The 24511-nt window shown below is 41.9% G+C and overlaps 1 protein-coding gene across 3 annotated transcripts in view; it reads right to left on the reverse strand.

The window, feature by feature from the left end:
- Positions 1 to 1133: 1133 nt before the first annotated feature.
- The window catches only part of GATAD2A (GATA zinc finger domain containing 2A), a 105232-nt gene continuing 81854 nt past the window's right edge, over positions 1134 to 24511 (reverse strand). For 2 of the 3 annotated variants that reach the window (XM_088478418.1, XM_088478416.1), the window contains exons 2-11: positions 23231 to 23484; positions 11902 to 12028; positions 11205 to 11345; positions 10423 to 10539; positions 9493 to 9681; positions 8065 to 8332; positions 6088 to 6377; positions 5690 to 5873; positions 4813 to 4881; positions 1134 to 3277 (exon numbers count right to left, since the gene is read on the reverse strand). In XM_088478418.1, the coding sequence (XP_088334544.1) occupies positions 3150 to 3277; positions 4813 to 4881; positions 5690 to 5873; positions 6088 to 6377; positions 8065 to 8332; positions 9493 to 9681; positions 10423 to 10539; positions 11205 to 11345; positions 11902 to 12028; positions 23231 to 23475 (1758 nt within the window). In that variant the 5' untranslated portion in view covers positions 23476 to 23484 and the 3' untranslated portion in view covers positions 1134 to 3149. The remainder of the gene's footprint in view (positions 3278 to 4812; positions 4882 to 5689; positions 5874 to 6087; positions 6378 to 8064; positions 8333 to 9492; positions 9682 to 10422; positions 10540 to 11204; positions 11346 to 11901; positions 12029 to 23230; positions 23485 to 24511) is intronic. The other variant, XM_088478417.1, reaches the window with a different exon arrangement.

Raw genomic sequence — 24511 nt, forward strand, 5'->3', positions numbered from 1 at the left:
ATATATATATATATATATATATATATATATAAAAAATTTGGTGCACCCTTGAAGATGCCGTTCCCATTGGAGTTTTTTGCATATATGACAACTAGGGGGCCCCAAAAACAGATTCCGTGGTGCACACCTCTGCTCGAGATTGATGCTTTTCAGAAGTTGTTAAAATCCTCCAGACAAGAGGTACCTTTATATATGTAGTAATATTTAATTTGGTTTAGAAACCAGAGACAAAACTTTATTAGGTTACATATTCTAATAAATCTGTTTCTACTGGTACAATATTCCCTACAGTTAACATCTCTTCCTCTAAACTATATATTTTTTTTTTGACCCATCATTTGCCAAGTCCCCTCACCCACGGAGGGCATAAGGGGTGTGTGTGTGTGTGTGTGTGTGTGTGTGTGGGTGTGGGTGTGGGCTTCCACTGTCCATGACTGAGATGGGAAAGACCATACCCAAATTATTTAAATTTTAACAGGTTCTCCGCAGATGTACTGGAGTTCTCCCTAGATGTACTGGAGTAAGGGATCTGTTCTCAGTAAATCATCTTCGGCGATTAGCACTTCTAGGTGACATGATTTCAGTGTGATATGGGCGATTTGATTCCTCAAACAAAGATGTAGATATAGCTATAACAATTCACCATTAAAACAAAAAGGTATTTTAAACATTCATATCGAAACTGGCACATCCACTTTACAAGATTCCAGCAGAAAAACAACTTCTGGCACAAGTTGCTGTGTACAGAGAAACAACAACGTGATATTATAAATTGGAATTGAAAATGAAGACAAACTTGTGCAGGTACAATTGTGAGGATTTGTATTTTAAAAACACTACAGAAACAAGTGGCATCAATAGTCTAGGCGCACTGGCACTTGGGTGTTGGCAGTCAGTCAGGTGCTCTACTTGCAAGCATTGAATAATGATGATGAAATGTAGAAAGTGAACATTAAAAATCACATATGCATAATGACCTTGTTTTCAAATCAAGCATCTATTGCTGTATTACTTTAACTCACTCAACAATAGAAAGTATCAGTTTGTTAGTTAAACAAAGTCACTATAGGTTGCTATCTGACAAAACAAAATAAAAATATTAAATTATAAAAATAAAAAACCCCACAAAAATAGTTGGCTTAGTTATTTATTAATATTATTCAGAATTGCGGTTCTGGCCAGTGTGATTAAATAGAAACAGCTAGTTCTCTATCAGTGATGGGGCACCCCCGATTCACATGCATTCTGGCAGACACGCACGCACACACACTATTCTTATCCCCCAGAGTCAAAATATTTGCACCCCTAAAATTAAGATTACAGCATTTTAAAAAAAAATTTTTGAAGACAAAAACAAAAAACATTCTTGTAAGGTGTGTTCTTGATAGAGTAGAGGAGATGGTAGCCATGCTGGAACATGAAGAACGAAATAGGATTATGATCACAGGCATTGTAGTATCCGTGATCAAAAAATGTCATGTATCACTAAAAGACAATGGTACAGCAGAAGGCATAAATATCAGTACAGACAAGGAAAAACAAAAAAAGTTTAGTGACAAGTACATACGGTGGGGTTTGGGGCACAGTAATAAGGTACCCAGAAATTGTAGGTCATGTGAATTACAGAATATTGCCTGAATAAGCTTCAACACCTGAGTGCCTTATTGCTAAACATGGGAAAACTGAGGGTTCTTTGGGAAAATTAAATGAAGACAATGTCTGTTTTCAGTCAGAGGAAAAGGAAATAAAATTAAGCCTTCCCCTGAAAACAGCCCTCCATTTTGGAATGGAAAAAAAAATATATATATATATATATATAATATTCTCTCATCCGGCTAATTTATCATACACACAAAAAGTCAAGTTTAAATTCTAGGGTTTTTCATTCTGTACAGAGAAATAATTCTCCCTTCCCACCCACAGGACGAATACAAAACAAAAAACAGACTAAAAAAACAAAACAAAAAACCCCACAAAAGAACTAATCCCTAGGCAACTGTATATATCAAAAAAGTAACTTAACATTTTTGTCCACAAAACAGAAATTGGGTAAAATGAACATTTTTTCTCCCCTGTAGAACATAAGGATTTAAACTATTTTTCCTGGCAATCCGATGCTTCAAATGGCCTTAGAAAGAAGCATGATTTACACTGAAAATAAGGGTAATCAGTTGATAAGGGTGCAGTGGATAGATGAAGTGCAAGACCGTCCTCCACTTAGCTTTCCTTTTTATTGTTGCAACAATTTTTTGCAGTCAGAGTGGTCTAAGGGAAGCCATTGAAACAGCCTGAAAACCAAAAAGCTTGAATAATGCAGCATTTTACCTAAACAGGAGGTATAAACAAACCTCACCTTAGCTTCCATGTCCTTTAACCCTTCAGAAGCTCGTGTCCAGTGAAAACAAAGCAAACTGGGTTAGATAGTAAAAGGCTGTACAGAAAAAGCCTTAGTCAGATAATAAATCCACGTGAATGGACCACCCACAGCAGGGAACTTGTGGGCATAAACTTTTATTTTGTCATAGATCTATTTAAATATAACTATATTTGTTGCATTTAACAAATGATTTTGTTCTGACTGGATATGTTCTGCTCCAGAATCAGAAATGGACCTGATAAATTCAACCATGCGAAAAAAACAATCCGCTCCCTCCTCTTTTAACAAATAAAAAAAAATTATATATAATAATCCAGTTACATCTTCAAATTCCACGGTGGTGAATTCGGTGATGCCTCTGTAAGAGTCGGAACAGGGAAATTACTATTGTTTTAAGTTAAATTAGACCTGAAGGCAGAAAGAAGTATGCAGTTGGAGCGTGGCAAAGGGTAGTATGAGGATTCATGTCATCTGCCAGTCTAGCCCAAGATCTGAAGAGACCCCCCCCACTTCCCCCCCCTCCAAAAAAAAAAAATATATATCAAGTTGCACTTTCCTTAGAGCTCCTCTTTCTGGACAAAAAACACACCCAACACCTCATTTGCAGGTTGCTACCAAGCTTCCCGTGCGAAAACGTGTTGGGAGAGGATCACTCTTCCACACATGATGGGAGGGAAAGGACAATGCGGGAAAACAGTCCTTTCTTGCTTTTTTTGATATTCTCTAACTTTGTATTTGTCTTTATTTCTGTCACTGTTGGAGGATTAATTAATTATTTCCACGTAGAGGATTGGGTGATTGAGCGAGAAGGAATCATATCTAGAAGGTATTCCCGTTGGCGGTCCACAGATGCAGATTTATGCACAGTGAGGCCAGGATTCACAAAGGTTAATGTCCCTCCTGGAAAGAAGAAAATTTTTTTTAGTGTTGGAAATCAATATTTGCACAAATTTAAACCTGCATTACAGAGCAACATGTCACACCGTTTCCTAAAACTAGCCAGAGTTTATCAAAACGCTGTTAAATAAAGCTTAGTAATAAAACAGGATTATAAAGCGCCACTACCACCCCCTCCCTTAGACATGTTTAGCCCTTTTACGCAGCTAAACCCCGTCCATTTGTGCACGACAGGTGGAAAAAATAAAACTGAATATCGTCTAATCTTTTTAGAAGGGGGATAAGATGCTATAGCAGTGCTTTTCAACTCAAAGCACACTACAGAAGATTTAAAAAATTGCCAAGGCACACCGTCCGACGATGTGGTGTGCATGACCAATGAAAACACACATTGCCTCCCACATAAAAATATACACACACATTATGACCTCCACAGGAATAAAACACACTACATTGGCCTCTACAGGAATAAAAACAAACACACTACAGTATAAGTGCCCTGAGCTGACCACCACGGCACACTTGACAACCGCTCGCGGCACACTAGTGTGCCACAGCAGAGTGGTTGAAAAACGCTGCGCTATAGGGTGCGCAACAACTGAATCACCCTGCATGAGCAATGTGAAACCAGAATATTCATATTAATGCGATATTAGGTTTGCAGAGCTAGCCTGGATAGGAATGAACATTTTAATAGAACCTATAGCCAATTTATCACCATTTTAACATTATTTTATGTCTATTACAATTTTATGGAGTCTCTTTCCTCAAACTAATTAGAATGCGTAAAACGTAAAAGACTTACAATTCTAATTATTGTTGTTAGCATAATATAACCAAAATCTGAAAGATGCAAGCTACATATTAACATCTCTTTAAGCAACAGGAGCAACTTAATTTTCATAAAAAATATTGCCTTTAATGCCACTTCCAATTGTGCATATGTAAAAATATCCAAATAGCTTCACTAGCCTTGATTTCTGTTAGGACAAACTACGCAGTATCAATCCTCTTTTGGCATGCTGTACATAACTCATCTGCTCTTACTTGGGTTAACATTTTAATATTTGTTAAAAAGGTTAATTAAATCTATAAAAAAAACGAAAAACAGAAAACAAAATAAACCCACCACACATTTACATTGGGCAAAATGCTCTAACACATACCTTTAGGTTTCTCCCCTTAACAAATACAGAAACAGCTGTCAATTACTTAAATACACAAATCTTCACTCAATTCAATTTTGCAACTCTGTAGTACTATGCAGTGACAACCTAAAGTTCTGCGGAGGTTACCCATTCATACCATTACCATACAGGCTAGAACACAAAATTGTAAGAGGTCAACAGTGTATAAGCAAGCTTTCAGGATTCCCATTCCCAAAAGAAACAAGAATGTTGAATTAGTAACCGTTGGATCACAGATTATACCAGTTTTTGGCTATACAATTTTACAACCACTGTCTACAAAATACTTAAATGCTGCAAGATATGTTCAGGGAACTGTGTTGCAGCAACAAAGTTACCCATTTTGCTTACCCCTGTGCATCTCCACTGATTGTTTCCTTGATTGTTGTGTCGCTATGACTCTTTGACTAGCAGTTTGCCCTATAGAACACAATTATACCGATTTGATGCAATTAAATACTGCAATTCACCATAAGAAAAAAAACAAAAACACACAAACCAAACCACCACCTTATTACATTGAAGAGGTAGCTTAACCTAGCTGTAGTATCTGGTATGTTCCCCACCCACTTGGAAACAGTTCCATTAAGAACTATTTTTATAAGGGGTAGACAAAACAGCATTTAGGAGCTGGCAGGATCTTTAAGGAGCTAGGTAAGATGCAAATCTATAGACAAAAAAACTTTCCATTTCAAATATGAAACCATAAAGTCACACTATAAACCTTAAAGAGAACTCAAACATAATGTTGCATAAAGGCTATAGTTCCCCTTCTCCATAATCCCATTCTCTCCAGTCAATGATACTGAAGTGTTAAATGTCCTTTCACAAAACTACAGCTCTGTTGTGTGGACAACTGACAAGGGATGAGGATGACATAAGCATGACGTCATTGGGTTTTAAGGCTAAAACTATGAAAAAGTATAGCAGACATAGCGCATAGGCTGCCAGAATGATAACTACAACAATGACATATAGCATTAATTTCCTTGTACTAGTCACAAATAAGGAGAGACATTTTAGAGTTCTTTTTATTTAAATTAAGTCTATGTTATGTAGGTGGTAAGATCCTCACCAACTCCTAGCCTTGCAGGCTACATACATTTATAAATTAAGAGTGAATCTGGTGGTCATATCTATAATGGAAACGTTGCTCTTTCCAAAGTTAATCTCTCTTATACAATACTGGGGCACTATTGTCACAAAAGAGGCATCTCACTGCACTCACCTGCATTAATTGGGGTCTTCTTCCAGTTTCCAGGTGTCAGATTAATTTTGTTCAAAGGACGCTCTCCGGGTTTTATGGATCTATTGACAATAGTGGCTGCACTGGGCAGCTTGGTCGAAGGTGGAAACGTATGCAGAACGCCTCGCGTGGTCCCCGACAATCCGCGGGATATTGGTGTGGGGCTCTTCTCATGGAAAAAAAAGTTAGAAAAATTGTTAAACTTCTCTACATCATTTTTGCATATACATCAGACTACACATTGAAATGCTTCCTTACATCTTCACCCCACTTCTACAGTTTACATGGGTATCAAAACTGTGAGCCAAAATTATGTATATGAATTGCAGTGTTGTACTAGGATATCTGACAACCCATATCCTCAAGAGCTAGCAACTCACCTGTTTCAGAGAATGGTGCTGCACAGGATGCTCTGCCTTAATTTGGGCAGGGGAAGAGCTTTGCTGTAGTATCCTCTGCTCAATTTCCTGCTCCTGCTGCAGAGCTTTGACAAAGGCGGCTTTCAGTCGGTTAGTGTGCTCGGCTTTCAGAGACTTCTTCTGGTTAGAGGTCATGCACACATCACACATGATGGTCCCATTCTTCTCCTGCCTCCAGCGGCTGGTGAAATCAGTCTTGCATTGGGCACAACTATAAGGCTCATGAGAAGAGGATGGCGGCAGAGTTTTACCTGTAGGTTGAATGTTGCATAACAATAATTACCCTTCCAACGCATTTGTTTGGTCTTCAATAATGAGAAACTTGTGATGCTGAATACTGGGCTAGGGCTTGTATAGACATGAAAAAAAAACACCACTAGTTAAAGCACAGCAATTGCCCAGGCTTTTAAATAGCTTTGGAAAGACATTCATTAACACTAAGTTAATATTCCCAAAGAACTGGATTGTCTGCTGCTTCACAATGTAACATTAATATTTATAAGCAAATTTATGGGTGTGTACATTAGTTTCCATACTTTCATCACCACAACATATTTCATAGGCTTTGAGAAAGAGCACTAAATACTTCAACGGCGGAGTTTGGGAACCTCTGTATTTACAGTCCAGGTTTTAAGAATATCCATATGCTGGAGTCCAGATAGATAAACAAATCTACTAAACTAAATTAACCACTTGTCTGGCACGGTCACATCAGATGCGGCAGCACCAGGCTGGGCTTTCCCTGACATGGTTGCATCTGATGCGACCAGTCAGAAACGGAAGCTACTCTTCCCGCAGGTGCCTATATCAGAGGGACCTCCAGGTCCCTCTGCACCCGCGGCTCCCCGTGTCCCGATCACTGCTCTGCACAGTGATCGGGCCCTAGCGGCGTCACCCCCCTCCCAGCGCAGCAGCTATGGCAGCTGTGACCTCCATATAAGCAGCTGCTGTGGTGTCCCAATCACTGTGGCTAGCAGTGATCAGGAAGCCAGAATGTTCTCGCCGGCACCTACAAGTAAAGCAGCAGCCACAACTCCTGGAAGCCGGCTGCAGCTGCTACAGTGTCCACCCGCCAGCACCTCCTCCGTTCGGCTGCTGAGTCGCAGACAGCTATCGCCAACTCCTCCTCCCTTGTGCCCGATCACTGCTGGCCACAGTGATCGTGGAGCACTGGACGGCACACTGGGTCCATAAACTAAGAAAGAAATCCCCAGGACACAGAATTTTTTTAATATATATACACATACACACACATATATTTGGGATGGCAGCCCCCAACTGATGTTAAGGAAACATCGGTGGCTGCGGTCTCAAATAATCAATTACTTTTTTATCGGTGGTTGCCCTATTGACCATCGATGGTACAACTGTCATTAGCCATCATTACAGTATACCATCAAAATTGCTATTTTTATGGTATCCTACACGATTTTATTTTTATTTTTTTTAACATGGTATAAGTTTTAAAAAGATGTCCTTGACCCAATTCCGTGGTTCTCAAACTCGGTCCTCACAGGTTACGGTTTCCAGGTCACCCAGCAGGTGCACAGGTGTATTCATTAATCATTAAACACATTTTAACAGATCCACAGGTGCAGCTAATTATTCCACTTGTGATTCTGTGAGGTGACCTGGAAAACATGCATTGTTTGGGGTCCTGAGGACAGAGTTTGAGAACCTGTGTCCTAATTCAATCATAAAAAAAAAAAAAAAAACAATTTCGGAGCGGTTTCTGGAAAAATAAATTTGTCAGTTAAGTGGTTAAGTCATCTGTGCTCAAGCATGAATATGCTTAAAACACAGACTGTAATGGTGGAGTTTGGAAACATCATGATTGGTCAGATATCTCAGCTAAAAATGTATTAACATAATTCACAAAAGATAAAGCAATGGTTTGTGCCTAAATCATGTAATCCTCATCTACACAATTATGCTCACCTTGCGTCTCCAGCAAGTTCTGGACAACCTCCTCTAGTCCCACAAGATAGATGAACTCATTATTGGCTGCACTCGGAAGGAAGTTGAGCTCAGGGGCAGGTGGTTTGGGGGGAGGTATCTCCAGCAAGGTCTTCTCCAACTGCTTGCGTAGGGCAAGCTTTGCAGCAGCTTGTCGGCTAGCAGGGGACTCATTAGCATTAGTGCTTGATGAGATGCTGGTGGCACTGCCTGTTGTTCCAGCTGAACTCTTCAAAGAAGTTGGTGATGCCTAGAACAGGTACAAGGTATTATTATGAAGTCATGAGATTGGGAAAATATGTCCTACATGATATGCAATTCATAACATGTATTCACAGGAAGCATGAACTTGTGCACAAAACAAACGCGACCGGTCACAAAATTATTAAATGGCAGTAGCCACCAATCAATTTATTAGGAGCCCTGCCTGAATATTTTAATTACGCTTAACTTTCATAAAGTACTGGTACATAGTGAAGTTACTGTGGTCATTCCATGTCACGTGAACCAATACAAATAACCTTGCCACTTTCTTTCCTATACAAACATATACTATATATGTTTGCAAATAAATATATTTAATGCTCTAATGTAGTTTTTGATTTATATAAAAGAGTTTGAACATGCAAAGAAAGTTTTGCCATAGAGCTTAGTTTAGAACCTGCCAAGCTTGAATTCGATATATCAAATGATTTCAAGGTCAAGGATTCAAATGTTAAAAAAGATTTACAAAAAAAAGCTACGAGTAATTTAAGAAAAAAATGCGTTTATACCTTGATCAAGTTGGGATCTCACAACCAACTCATTTTTGTTACTGCAACATGCGATAATGTTCATGTGCTTGTCTATAATGTACAATGTTTTAGAAGGCGGAAATGGTGCACACTGCGCTGACACAATATGCAGCTAACAGCACTACTTTAAAGCATGAAGGGAACAGTGTTCGTACAAATCTAGGACTTTTAAAACAGCCAATAACCTAGTTATAGTTCTGTTTATTTACACACATTGATATGGCCTTTACTGTGCATCTTTAATCTTTTAAAAAGAGTTCCCAACCTTATACAGCTGCCTGGTCTCACCTAACAGCATCTCTTGTTCTACTCAGTTAGGCTTGTTTAGTTTTTTATGTGCATATACATCACACTTATCTTTTTGCAGCATATGGAAGAAAAAAAAAAAAAGGGCCAAACCACTGAGAACAAGTCCAATATTGCACAGATTAAATGCAGGCATGAAACCGTAACATTGCACCAAAGTTTTATACTCTTATAAAAGCTAAAGCATATTAAAGAAACATGTAAATGTAGAGACACAAAAACCTAAGGTAAGTTTTTCTTTAAAAAATTGGGATCGTAGCACACACACACTTAAACGTTGCAGAAGAAAATAAATCAATCTTGCCCCAACCTGTGGTATGTTGACCAGCAAACTTGTGTTTGCCACATTGGCCACACGTATCAGACCCTGCTGGATGATCCTTTGACCTTGCATCTGCACACTGGGCACAGAGGCACGAGGTGCTAGAAGTAAAGGAGGCGGACCAGTGCTTGGATGCTGCCTGATGTTGTGCATCTGTTGAGGAGAGACAGAAATGGGCTGATGGTGGGAGGGAGGGACAAGGAAGAGGTAGTGGGAGAGAAGCGAGAAGAAACTGTGAAAAGGAGCAGCAGCAGAAATAGAAAAAACAATCTAACACCTTACTGGTCTAATCGGAAAGGTAGCAATTCAAAGTGATTACGCCTTTGCGACGTAGTGAACATTATCCAAGATTAAAACTCCAGACTAGAATGAAGCATGAGATTAATTTTCTGATATTTTTGCAACATTAAAAAGTATACTCAGACAATAAAGATATCGTTGTCCGATAGTCCTTCATGTGCTGGATGATAGTTATCGAACATCCAGCACAGCACCAACCCCCAAACGACTAAACGACCCACGATCAACGTTCACGGGTCCCTAAAGTAACCTGGTCGATATCGACCAGGTTGGACTGCGTGCACGGGTGATGGTCGTTATCGACCATCCGTGCCCACGCATCGTCCGTCGTTTGGGGGATGGAAGGGGCTAAAAAATGGACGATATAAAACGATCTAACGATATCGTTTATATCGTCCTGCTACATCTGACCGTGTGCATGTACCATAAGGTGAACAGAATGGATTACTAGGTGTGTTGGTTTTGCAAAATATGACCCACCTAGCAAATCTTTATCCATATGTAAGTGTAGTTATATTACTAGCTAGCAGAGAATAGCAATTTGTGCAATGTTCACATAGCAACAGCTGTAAAGCATGGCTAAAAAAACAGATCATGAACAACATACTCAATGCTCACCTGTGCTCCTCTCACAAGAGGTGGCATAACTATTTGTGTTGATTGCTTGGCCGGCGTCTGTTGCCCACCTCGTACCAAAGGAGGAGGGATAACCGTGCCAGAGATACGTGACGTTACCTGCAAGCAAGTAAAAGGACTTACTTTTTATAGTCAAAATATTACAATTATAAGACTAAAATAAAACAGCCGAAATCTTAATTACTGCAACTATGGGGAACAAGTGCCCTACACCAAGCACATAGGTTCTCACAGCTGGCAAATGACCACAGGAATACTCAGCCAGTACAAGATCTAAAAGCATTTTTGCAGAGCCACAAAAGGATAGAGGTTCAGTTGTGATAAATTGGGAATGAAAGACACAGTGGTCAGCATGACTGTCTTGAGATATGTCAGGCCAGTTAATTTTCATGCCTACACTTCAGTCTTTCCTTATCCCAATGGTACTGTACAACAATGCCAGCCACCAATTGCTGCTTTATTACTTGTTGTTGATTGTGCTCCTGCCATACTGTAGCTTCATACACACTTACCCGCCAGCAGCTACAATTGTTATTTTACTTTAATGTTCTCCACACCTCTTAGATTGCAAGCTCATTGTGTAAGGGCCATCTTCACCTTCTGTTTCATATCATTATATGTTAGTTATTTGTATTAGGATGCCCACAACAGCTACATAATATATTAGTGCTATATAACTACTGCTACATAGAGAATTTTATTTTTCAAGTCAAACTTGCTGTGCTGTACAAAACACTGGAAAAACATACATAGTCTCCACTTACCTTCTGTGGGGCAGTTTCCTTCTGGATCTGACTCTGGCGGAGCTTTTTAAGTAGCACCAGTTTAGCTTCTTCTAACCGTAACTCCTCCTTCAGCTGCTTGATCATTCGCTCTCTCTCTTCAGGGCTGCTTTTCTGCATTAGCTGTGGAGAATGAAACATGAAAACAAAACCAATGAGGCAGGAACATTTACAGGTGCAGGCATGATGAGTAATCTAAAAGCCAAAGTAGTTGACTAAAAGTATATTTTATTGCAAATAAAAAAGGCCTCAAGAGAAGAGAACTGAATGTGTGTATGAGACTACCAAACTAAAGCAAAATACCAAATGATGTAAAACCTGAGGTCGCTCCAAAGTTTTGCTAAGGCTTTAGACAAAAAGATAGATATCTAACACACACAATTGGCTTCAATCCATGGCACTCAACCATATGCAGTTCCTATGGAACATAACCACAATATTGAAAAAAATTACATAATTATTTTTTATATTCCTTTTTTCATTTGAATCTTAAATTTATTTTTACAGAAATCCAACTCACAAGCAAAAATGTGTTAATACATAAACATCCTGCTAATCAAGATGGACAACTCTTGAATAGAAAATTGCTAATAAAAGAAATAAAAATAAAAAATGAACGCACAATAGAATCACAAGTGGGGAGGCATTCTAGGAGAAAAGAAAAAGGCTGTGTACTCACCAAAAAAGTTTCAGAATTCGGCTCCTTTGTTGGCCTGCTTAAACCATTCATCCGTGGACTGGAAGGCTCGTTATCAGATAAAACAATGACATCTGGGGAAGGAACTCTCTTCTCGCTCTTAATTTCACTGAGAAAAAAAAAAAAAAGAGAGATGTAGAAGAAAAAAAAAAAAGCATTAATATTCGATCACTTTACTTTTTGTCCTGTTTAGTCTAAGATAGATGACTGATCACAAGCACAGTCTGCCAGCTGGATTACAGTGATCCTTGTGATTGTGTGTTAGAGGGAGATTATGGGCTGTCAGAGCTACCCAGAGTTAAGCAAATTGTGCAGCATACATATGCTGAACAAGCCGAGCGCCAACTTTTGTAAACTCCCTTTCAGACCACCACATTATCAGTCTGCAGTTGATACCCAAGGCAGTCACTGAGATGTAATATGGTCAGAAAATGTAACAAATTGTACACACAATGCAATGGAATCGCACAATGATCACAGGGATATTATGAACTCGAACTACAACAACCTAATTTACAGCAGATAAATGTAAAAGTGTTGTAAACTTATATGAAACCAGTATTTTAAAGTTAGAGGTTGCACCACCCTACTGCTCATGCTTACTATACATATTTACCATCAGGAAAAACGTTAATAGGCAGGGGAAAAAAAAAAAAAAAAAAAAAAAATTGTATTGTAGTTTGCTGTATTTACCTTTTTTTGTATATTGGAATCACCCGCAATCTGAAAATCCCCCATAGACCTTCCACCTGCTGTTTCCTGTCTTCTCTGTATGCTAAATAGATAAGCCTGTCAATTATCTGGTGGAGTATCCGAAACCTTCAGAGCCGCAAACTACAGCCATTATGACCATTTGAATCAGACTGGCGGGGTGGGTGCCTTGCAAGACTCTGTAAGTGACCAGTTCTGCAGAGGGCTTATTCAACTATCCAAAGACTACTTTATGGTTCTGCTGTGCATAAATTCCCACAAATTATGGGAATGCAAAAATGAGCAAAGATCATCAACTAAACATTACTCATGATGCTGCTGCCAGTGACTAAACTATCTCAATAAGCCCCATAAGGAGTGTGCCCCTCACAACCCTTAGTAATGGGTGTTTGTCAATGTCCCCCAGCCATTCACTGTGCAAACTGATACCATAATTAGTCCTATTTCCAAAATACTGAAAGTTATTCCAATGATTTTATAGACTAAAGTACAAAACCTTCTGTTAGGACACAATCACTTCTTCCAGAAGCCATCCAGCGGGTGTAGTAAGTATTACCGCCGAGCGCATGGCCAGCAGTTCAAATCCCGATAGCGGAAGACCGGCAGAGGTGAAGATCCCGATCGCTAATTAGGTAAGTATAACTAACCCTATTTTCCCCCCCTAACCCTCCCTTAGGGGGTGCCTAACCCTAACTACCACTCTTCCCCACAGCCTAACCCTAAGTCTCCCAGGGGGGTGCCTAACCCTAACCCCCCCCCCCTTCCCCTAGCCTAAACCCAACCCTCCCGAGGGGAGTGCCTAACCCTAAATCCCCACAGGAGCCTTAAAACCTAACCCTCCCCCCCACGGCTGTCTGCACCTGGCTTACTTTCGTTCGGTATGCCGGGAATCGGGCTCCCGGAATAGGTCTAATGACAGGCGTCGGGATTTTGACACCTGTCGTTAGTACCTTGCCGGGATTTGACAGTCGGGAAGCAGTTATCTGACTACATACCCATCCAGCTAGGTGATGGCATTTCAAGGGTACAGGAGGAGAATAGCCATTTTCAAAGTGAAAGTGTCCATTATAAAAAAAAAAATATATCATTGATCATGTTTTTAATAGAAATACATTAAAAAGAGAAAGGAAAAAAAAAAAAAAAAAAACTCGCACACACATTATTGAACTCTTGGTTAGTTTGGGGATATTTAAGGATTTCATCTCACTCATTAGCCTCGGACTTATATCTGTCTAGCTTAGTAAAACGTACATGTTTATTTTAATCAGGGACAACACAAAATGCAACAGGACAATAGAAACCTCATGCTTTTGTAAAACATGCAAGAGAAGAGAATAGAGTGATCTTTCTTAGAATGACCACTAGATGGCAGATACACCTCAGAAATGTGCTCATTTTGAAGGGGGAAATTCAACCGTTTAATCGCGCCAGCAGATCCTGTCTAAAGTGCCGGACGATATTCACTTGCTCACCAGTCACTTTAGACAGGAGCTGTGGACGCAAATTAAATTCCCCCATAATGATAAAAGCAGTAACAGGACAAAAACGAAACAATGTACTAGTCTTAAAAGATTGTATCAAATTGACACCAAGCACATTAGATAAACAAAAGTTAGATTGGACTTAAACTGCATTAACAGAGTGTACAAATTGGGGATAGAGGACAAATAGAACCCCACATACACTCAGTTATTACTGGACAACATGGATCTCTGGCAGGTAGGAAACAATTTAACAACTTGTAAAACCACAATGCTCAGTGGCCATAGTAACCAACAGTTCTTCAGTATGTGACATCAGACATCAAGAGGTTGTTTAATTTCTCAAACATCCATAGCTTTAATGCAGGTGAGAAGTAGAAACTATGGGCAGGGGTGGGCAAGAAGTTGCCCTCCAGCACATCGCAGCATGCCTTGCAACAGTTTTAGCATGGCTAAAAAGCAAACCTGTGGCATTGTATGCTGGGATGTGTAGTTCTGCAACAGCTGGGGGGCCGCTTATTGCCCACCCCTAAACTAGGGGATGGCATAATAGAATATCCACTGAGTTTTCCCGTTGTACCAGTATTACTAAACAAAGCATACCAATCTTTCATACACTTTGGTAGTAACACGCTCATAGCTATATAATAAAGGGCATCATCTTTAGACTATTTACTGGTCCCTAAAATATCAATTCAAATTTAGGCTTGAATATTTATGTCTCGATTCAATTCAACGCGAATTGAATAGCGCCGGGAAGGAGCTCCCAGAGCTATTCAATTCAGTGCGCTATTATATCGGAGAATGGGCGTTCGAGCCCTAAACATGGTGTTTAGTCGCGGGAACTGGCATTCGCCGACAAAACTGCCTGGCGCGATGCTGTTTCCGCGGCGCTAAGGGCAGAAAACAGCGAGGCGCCAGGAGTTTTGTCAGATTTCTGCTCGCATCACAGAAGGGGTCAGGCTTACCAGCGCACTGAATTGAATAGCTCTGGGAGCTCCTTCCTGGTGCTATTCAATCCGCGTTGAATTGAATCAAGCCCTTACACTTATGCCACTGAATAGAGAGAACGTAGTCTTTAGGAATTTATTGAATATTTCTTCATTGCTCTTGGATACCCAGGTGACTACTTACTGAACTGCAATTGACCAGGCTATATAAAAAGTATTCACATCTATAGCCATAAATAAGAGTTAAAAAAAAAAAAAAAGGATAAATAAAAAGAATCCACACAGATCCTTTCTCTGTTTGAGGAAAACACTACTGCCACTTATGGGTTGGTCATACAGCTGACAGAAATCACACACACACACACACACGGGCAAAGGCAAAGTGCAGATGCAATTAATGAAAAAAAATGTAGACCACAGGATTTTGGTACTTACCGATAATCCCTTTCTCCAATTCCACAGGGGACACTGGAGGTTTCATGACAGTGGGGGTAAAGATGTGTGCTAACTGGGAGCTGGCACTTTAAATTTAGAAAGTGTGACTAGCTCCTCCCCCCCTATACCTCACTACAAGCCAGTCTTAGGAAACTGTGCCTAGGAGAGAGCTAGAAAGAAACTGCAGAGGAGGAGGTGAAGCAAGTACACAGAATGACAAACACCACAACATTTGTAAAAAAGTTCTAAAAAACAGAACAAAAGAAAAGAAACCAGGCATAACGTGGGATGACAACCATCCATGGCAGGAAGGAACCGCGCCAGGTGGGTGTCCAGTGTTCCCTGTGGATTCGGAGAAAGGGGATTTATTGGTAAGTACCAAAATCCAGTTTTCTCCTTCATCCACTAGGGGACATTGGAGGTTTCATGACAGTGGGGATGTCCCAGAGTTCCCATCCCGGGCTGGAGTGCGCTGAGAACCCTGCAAAACAGCACGGTCATATTATGAGGCAGAGGCCGCGAACATTTCAAAACGATAAAACCGGACAAAAAGGTATTTTGGCCCGACCAAGTGGCCGCTACAAGTTTAGTCATGGAAACCCAGCGGGCTGTCGCCCACGAGGAACCAACCGAGCGCATGAAATGTGCTGTGATGAAAGCCAGAAGTTCCTTGGAGGAGGCCACATAGGCCTGTCTGATGGTCAGACGGATCCAGCGTGCAATAGTCTGCTTAGAAGCCGGCCAACCAGGACGAGCGACATCATACCAGACAAACAGGATCTACTTGTATAGGACAACATCTCTACGGAAAACAGATTCCCAGAGAACTCTAACGATGCCCAGGGATCTGGAAGCTGGCGAGTCCTCTGGAAGAACCGGCACCATAATAGGCTGGTTTATGTGGAACGCAGAGACCACTTTAGGAAGGAATGCCATCTGCGTACGGAGTTCTGCCCTATCCTCATGGAATACAAAGCACAGAGGACAACAGGAAAAAAGAGTCCCGAGCTCCGACGATAACCTGGCCGAAGCCACGGCTAGAAGTACCACCTTCCACGAGAGGTACTTAAACTCAACCGTCTGTAACGGTTCAAACAGCGAAGACTGCAAGAAGGAGAGGACGAGATCCAAATCCCACGGAGCCGTGGGAGGGACAAAGGGTGGTTGCAAACTGATAATCCCCTGCAAAAAAAGTTTGAACAGGAGTAAGGCCAGTTTCTTCCGGAAGAAAATGGACAGTGCTGAAACCTGCACCTTCAGGGATCCAAGACAGAGTCCCGCTGAGAATCCTGCCTGCAGGAAAAGGAGGAGCCTGGACACCTTGAACGTTATATGAGGGGATCTTCACTGTTCACACCAGATCACATAAGCCTTCCAGATACGGTGGTAGTGTCTGGAAGTAATAGTAGGGATCACAGTAGATGGGATCCCCTTTCAACTTAAGATTGCACTTTCAACAGCCACGTCGTCAAATATAGTCGCTCATTCCCAGGGATTTATGTCCTGACTACTGAGATACTCGGCCTCCCAATTGTCCACGTCTGGAATAAAAATTGTGGATATTGCCATGGCAAATTCCTCAGCCCAGATTAGAATGCGGCTTACCTACTCCATTGCTGCTCGACTTCTGGTACCGCCTTATCAATTTATGTACGCCACCGCCGTGCCGTTGTCTAACTGGACTCCAGCGGCTTGGTGAAGCGCTAGTTTAAGAGCATAACACACTGCCCATAATTAGAGGATGTTTATGGGCAGTCTCGCTTCCTGTGGAGTCCAGAGTCACTGTCCCCCCAGCCCTTCAGACCTGCGTCTGTGGTGAGGAGAATCCAATCCCACACTCTGAAATCTCTTCTCTGGTGGCCGAACCTCTTGCCCTCCAACAGGTGAGAGGAATTCAGAGTTCTGGGAGCCAGCTACATTTGTTGATGAAGGAATAGATGGGATCCCGACCACTGGGAGATTAGGTCCAGTTGAAAAGGCCTGGAGTGGAAGCGGCCGTATGGAATGGCTTCAAAGGTCACAAACATCTTCCCAAGGAGTCGTATGCACAAGTACTAATCGATGTTGTAAGATCAGCCGTACCATCTCCTGAATGAAAGTTGCCTTTTCCTAAGGAAGGAAGACCTTCTGACTTAGTGTCCAGAATCATCCCCAGAAATTGAAGCCTCTGTGTTGGCTGTAGATAGGATTTGGGAAAGTTCAGGATCCACCCGTGTCGTATGAGGAGCCTGTGAGTCACCAGTATGTCTTGTAATAATTGGTTTCTGGAAGGAGCTTTCAGGAAGAGATCATCCAGGTAAGGGACAAATCGCGACTCCTTGAGTCCAAAGGAGAGCCATCATCACCGCCATTACCTTGGTGATTACCCTGGGAGCCGAAGATAGGCCGAAGGGTGAGTCCCGAATTGCGAAACGTAGTAACGCTTGGTGAAGCAGACAGATGGGAATGTGTAGGTAGGCATCTTTTATGTCCAAAGACACCAGAAATTTGTTTTCCTCAAGCCTCGCACTGACAGATTGAAGGGACTCCATCTTGAACTTGAAAAATCTCAGATATGGATTAAGGGCCTGATTCAGACCTGGTCGCAAGGGCTGAGCGCTCGCAAACGAGTCGATGTTTGCCCAGTGGGCATGCGCACGACGGAGCCGGCTCCGTCATGCGCATGCGAGAGACCTGGCTAGCGACGGGTGCTCAGTCGCTCCGGGTTTCGCACCAAAGGGGGCGAGCAGTCGATGGTGAGTGACAGCTCGCCGCATTTGGTGGGCGGGCCGGGGTGGTGGCCGGCCAAACGGAGGCGTTCTCAACGGAACGCTTGCCGTTTGGGGGCTGCCCCACTGACATCACCAGTCATGTCAGTGGAAGAGCTTCCGACTCTGTTAGAGCCAAAAGCTCTCTGGGGCTTGCAGCCACGAGACCCTACCAACAAGGGTCCCGTTGCAAGCCCGATGGTCGCGACCATCGTGACCATCAACCTGGCCACTCGCTATAGCTGTGGGTGGTCACAGTGCGAAAACTCAATGTAAAAAACGGTCATAATATTTTGCCAGCCTGTAGCTGGCGAAAAAAAAAGTGCAGAATTGGAATTTAGGGGTGCAGTCTTAAAAAAAAAAAAACCTGCACCCTTGGGAATGCCCCCTAAAAAAAAAATATGTGTTAAAAAAAAAAAAAAAATCGGGTCACCCCAAAATTTTTTACATTTTGGGGTTAAAAAAAAGAAAAGTGGGAACACATCCTAAAGTACATAAATAGATTCCAGAGGGGTTCAGAAGTATGCTGCAGGTGTTTTCTTCATTGCGGAGAGTAGCAGCAGGTGCATTTTTGAAGAATTTTTTTAAATCATTTTAGGGACTTAAAAATATGCTTGCATCCATTTTCATGTACCCCAAATTTGATGGACAGTTATTTTTCCCCCAAAAAATTGCTAAATGCTGTTCTGCATCACCTTCTTCAAAGCCACTTTTATGCAACTGCCGCGGCTATTTAAAAACCCGACTTCCCTTCTGCATGCATAACGGGGGTACCCATAGTGATCCCACATGTCTGGACATCTTTAGGGGGTCCCAGGATGATTTTCCGAAAATTTCAGTTTTTTTGCAGATTCAAGTTTCGCCGGGTCCCGTTTTCGCGTCTTTAAATGGAATACGGGGAATATCGGGCACGCACGCGATACTTTTCCGCCTGGAAAACAGGCGAAAAGTCCAGCAGGCAAAAAGTCTGGCCTTTCAGCCTTAAATTTAATACGGGCCTGTGTGTCTAACTCAGTCTACATGTGCTCACAATTGCGCAAAAACGCCATTACTGTAGTCACCCTATGTTAAAACAAACCTATTCTATGTAACCAGGAGAAAGCAGGTGTAAGTGGCAGAATCACATTTTTGGGCAGGTGCTAGATGAAGTCACACTAAGCAAACTGGAATAGTAGCTGCATCAGCCCGTTGTGTTACTAAATGTAACACAAACTTCACAGATGACAGCTTAAATAACAGTCTAGAAAATGAATTCGGTCCAAAAGCTCATTTAGCATATCATAAGACTGTCCCAAGCCTTATGACAAACTTGCCTACACACTGGCCTAATATAGAACTCAATAGTCTACAAAGCATAATACAGCAATCATTTTGCAGTAGTGTGTGTATGAGTTAGAAGAGGGCTCAACAAATTTTTCTAAAGTCTAGGAGTCGGCTTAAAAGTTTAGGAGCCAGACCATCGCCCCAACTAAAATATATGAAACCTTGTATAGCCCACAACACAAGCCCCTTCAATGCCCCTGAGAGCTCCCATCCCCCCAGACACTTAATGATATGCTCCACAATGACTCACTTACAGCAGTTTGCAGAAAAAGTGACAGGCAGGATAAGGCTGCATTTATCACCGTCACAACCGGCCCACACAGTCCAGCCTGCTCCGCTGCTCAAGATGGTTTCCACCTCCCTGCATCCTCACTGCGCAAAGAGAGGTGGGTCCAGCCACGGAAGAGACATACTCAGCCCATGCAGCGCTCAGCCAGCCAGACATCACTCTGATGCTGGCTGCAGGCCTGTACGGCTTCACTGTCGATAGTCAGCAGTGCCATCTGAGGAAGCTGACACTCAAAGTGTGTGGGGGTTTTCATGGATGCGTGTACTGGGGGCGATCGCCATTATCACCCCCGCTCTGGATCCAGATTCTACCTCTGCAGGGTAGACACAGGATTATAGGCTGGGCGGCAACCCCGGGGCCCCCACACCTTGTCCCCGACACTTAATATACAAAACTCGGAGTACAGCGTTTAGCTGTGTCAGCTCCTGTCCTTGGTCTCCTCCTCGGCGGCTCAGCTGTTATTACCTGTTACCGTGGCCGCTGAGGAGCTGTCACAGTACCAGTCTCGCGAGATGAGTCAAATCTGGGGAACTGCTTCCTTGGAACCTTCCTACCTGAAAAATCTGGTCGCCAGGCAACAAAATAGTCGCCATGGCGACCTGGCCCCCGGGATTTGTCAAGCCCTGGGTTAGACTGAATGTTGTCAAAAAGAACAATACCATAGGATGAGAAAGCAGATATCAACTGATCGCAAGCTGAAGGGAAATTTATAGCGTTCCCTCACAGCCTGCGGGTGCAGTCTTCACAGCCTGCGGGTGCAGTCATCCGCGGGTGGGGAAATGTGCGGTGACCCGTTCACCGCCGGAGAATAGACGCCGGGTGCATGCTCGGCGTGTCTAAGTGCCGAGCACACCCCCAAGTGTGACGAAAAGGGTACGCGTCTTAGAGACACGCCCCCTTTTCAATGGCCACACCCCCTTTTCAGGCACGCGCACGGAAGTGCGCTCTCTAGCTCCGGCGCCCTGCCTGCCGCTGGAGCTAGAATGAACACTAAATTTATGAATTCCGATTTATGAATATGTACCAAGCACAAAAAAAAAAAAAAAATGTTTGAATAATGCACAATAATCATGTAAAAAAGGTGTTCTCGAAATTTAAAAGTACTTCTGCCATTTTCCTCGCTTTATGAAAGTACAATACAGTAAACAGTGGAGGGCAATTTAATTCAGCGCAATGCTGAATAGCTCCGGGAAAGAGTTCACGGAGCCATTCAATGGACAGTGCTGTTAAATCAGACTACAGGATTTCTGCTCGCATCCTCCCGAGGTGCGAGCAGAAATGGCAGTGATGTTTTCCGGCTTAGCGTGGTGCTAAAAAGCCTTGCGGCCGGTACTTTAGTCGGAGAACGCTGGTTACCGCGACCAAACGCCCAGCTTAAAGCATGGTAACCGGCATTATGTTCTAGTCGGACTTAACAGCGCAGTCAATTGAATAGCTCCTTCCCCAGTAAGACAAAGTCAACTATACTCCTGCACAATTAACCCAAGAACCAACAGGAATTTATCAAGACTACCAAATGTGTATATACAGTCAGGTGCATAAATATTGGGACATTGACAGAATTTTCATATTTTGGCCTCTATTCACCACCACAATGGTTTTGAAATGAAACAAACAAGATGTGATTTTACTGCAGACTTTCAGATTTAATTTGAGGGTAATTACATCCAAATCAGGTGAACGGTGTAGGAATTACAGTGGTTTCAATATGTGCCTCCCACTTTTTAAGGGGCCAAAAGTAATGGGACAAACTAAACAATCCTAAATCTAACTTTCACTTTTTAATACTTTGTTGCACATCCTTTGCAGGCAATTACAGCCTGAAGTCTGGAACACATAGACATCACCAGACGCTGGGCTTCATCCCTGGTGATGCTCTGCCAGGCCTCTACTGCAAATGTCTTCAGTTCCTGCTTGTTCTTGGGGCATTTTCCCTTCAGTTTTGTCTTCATCAAGTGAAATGCATGCTCAATCAGATTCAGGTCAGGGGATTGACTTGGCCATTGCATAACATTCCACTTTTTAGCCTTAAAAAACTCTTTGGTTGCTTTTTCAGTATGCTTCGGGTCTTTGTCCATCTGCACTGTGAAGCGCCGTCCAATGAGTTCTGAAGCATTTGACTGAATATGAGCATACAATATTGCCCGAAACACTTCAGAATTCATTCTGCTGCTTTTGTCAGCAGTCACATCATCAATAAATACAAGGGAACCAGTTCCATTGGCAGCCATACATGCCCACGCCATGACACTACCATCTCCATGCTTCACTGATGAGGTGGTATGTTTTGGATCATGAGCAGTTCCTTTCCTTCTCCATACTCTTCTCTTCCCATCACTCTGGTACAAGTTGATCTTTGTCTCATCTGTCCATAGGATGTTGTTCTAGAACTGTAATGGCTTTTTTAGATGTTGTTTGGCAAACTCTAATCTGGTCTTCCTGTTTTTGTGGCTCACCAATGGTTTACATCTTGTGGTGAACCCTCTATATTTACTCTTGTGAAGTCTTCTCTTGATTGTTGACTTTGACACATATACATCTACCTCCTGGAGAGTGTTCTTGATTTGGCCAACTGTCGTGAAGGGGTTTTTCTTCACCAGGGAAATAATTCTTCTGTCATCCACCACAGTTGTTTTCCGTGGTCTTCCGGGTCTTTTGGTGTTGCTGAGCTCTACGATGCATTCTTTCTTTTTAAGAATGTTCCAAACAGTTGATTTGGTCACACCTAATGTTTTTGCTATCTCTCTGATGGGTTTGTCTTGATTTTTCAGCCTAACGATGGCTTGCTTCACTGATAGTGACAGCTCTTTGGATCTCATATTGAGAGTCGACAGCAACTGATTCCAAATGCAAATGTCACACCTAGAATCAACTCCAGACCTTTTACCTGCTTAACTGATAATGAAATAACGAGGGAATAGCCCACACCTGTCCATGAAATAGCTTTTGAGTTGATAGTCCCATTACTTTTGGCTTCTTAAAAAGTGGGAGGCACATATAGAAACCGTTGTAATTCCTACACCGTTCACCTGATTTGGATGTAATTACCCTCAAATTAAATCTGAAAGGCTGCAGTTAAAGCACATCTTGTTTGTTTCATTTCAAAGCCATTGTGGTGGTGAATGGAGGCCAAAATATGAAAATTCTGTCAATGTCCCAATATTTATGCACCTGACTGTATAATACCTAAATGACTATGGGTTAAATACAACTCCATAAACAGAAATGTACAGGTACCATTTTGTGTCCATATAAAATTATATCAACTCCCCACCACCATTGTCCACACCCTGATCTGAAACAAGAAATTCCACTACTTTGTTTTGTGGTATGTGGACACAAAACAATAATCACCACACCTGCTCCATTACTCACCTTTTTGATGTGCTCATATCCATTGGTTCATCTCCAGTTGGTACCTCCACTTTGATGGTAGCTTTTACCTCGCCGCCCTTCAGCAGACCAGGAACTTTCCCTGTCCCAGACTCAGTCTTCATGAGGAGATCTCCATCTAACAGGCCTTTCTCCAGTTTTAACTTTTTATTGTCTACATCATTATGAGTCACCTCTCGCTCAAGCGCCCTCTTTTGGCTACGTGTCCGGCAGGCTTCATCTGCCATAGTGCTGGTCTAGTAGATAGAAGAGACATACAAATAATTACAATTATATAATGGTCATAATTAAAGTCATAGTGCTAAGCACAAGAAAATATAGGTACATATTCAAACAACAGAATGTTTCAATCTAGACAGTCACAATTCATACAACTACTTTAAACCAGGATAAGAAATTGGAAATGCACACACAGGCAAGCAATATAAATGTGCACAAACATTCTCTGTTACACTGGGTAAAAACATGTAATAAGTGGTTATGTACTCCCCCACAGTAAGGGCAGGCTGTAGGCAAACAGGTGAAGGAAATTCAGACTTCGCCCGTTTTCAATTAGAAACGAAAAGCCGCGATCGGCATAAAAGCATCGCCGATGCAATGTTTTCGCCTCAATTGCCTGTTTGTACGCTAAGTTATCGCGAACTTTCACAATGTGTGCTCCCGCTTTTCGCCTTATTCAACTGCAAAATAGGCGAGCAACGTGGATGTGTGAATTTCGACTAGCGAAAAAGGACAGGCTTTATTTGGGGTACAAACTATTTTACGCCCCAATAAAAAGTGACTGGTAATTTAGAAGTGTATTAATAGCTCTAATAAAAGTATTGTGTACCTAAAGTGAGTCAATGAGCTGTTATATGCACTTTTGCATTAGTGTGGAAAAATTAGATAAAGCATTTTTTTTGGTGTTAAAAAAAATACATTAGTACCCATTTTAATGTACCCCCAATTTAATGCCAACATTTTTTTAAGCGCATTTTAAAACACAAAAAAAAAAAAAAAAAACACCTGCTGCAGCCCCCTGCAATCCTAAGCACACCTGTCCCATCCATACAGCCCCCCAAAATACCTTACCCAATACTTTACGGACATTTCCCTTTACTTTTTAAATTTACATTTACATTTTTAGGGGGTATTTCGATATCTTTAAAAGTGTGTTTGCCTTAATAGTCATTAGGGGGGTGTCCAAAGGGTTCTGAACCAAGTTCCCACTTTATTAGCCCAAAATAGAGATTTTGCACAACTTTTCTCCTGCCTTTGGGTGGA

This window comes from Taudactylus pleione, unplaced genomic scaffold (genome assembly GCF_031769625.1).
Source record: "Taudactylus pleione unplaced genomic scaffold, aTauple2 ptg000214l, whole genome shotgun sequence".
Classification (NCBI taxonomy): domain Eukaryota; kingdom Metazoa; phylum Chordata; class Amphibia; order Anura; family Myobatrachidae; genus Taudactylus; species Taudactylus pleione.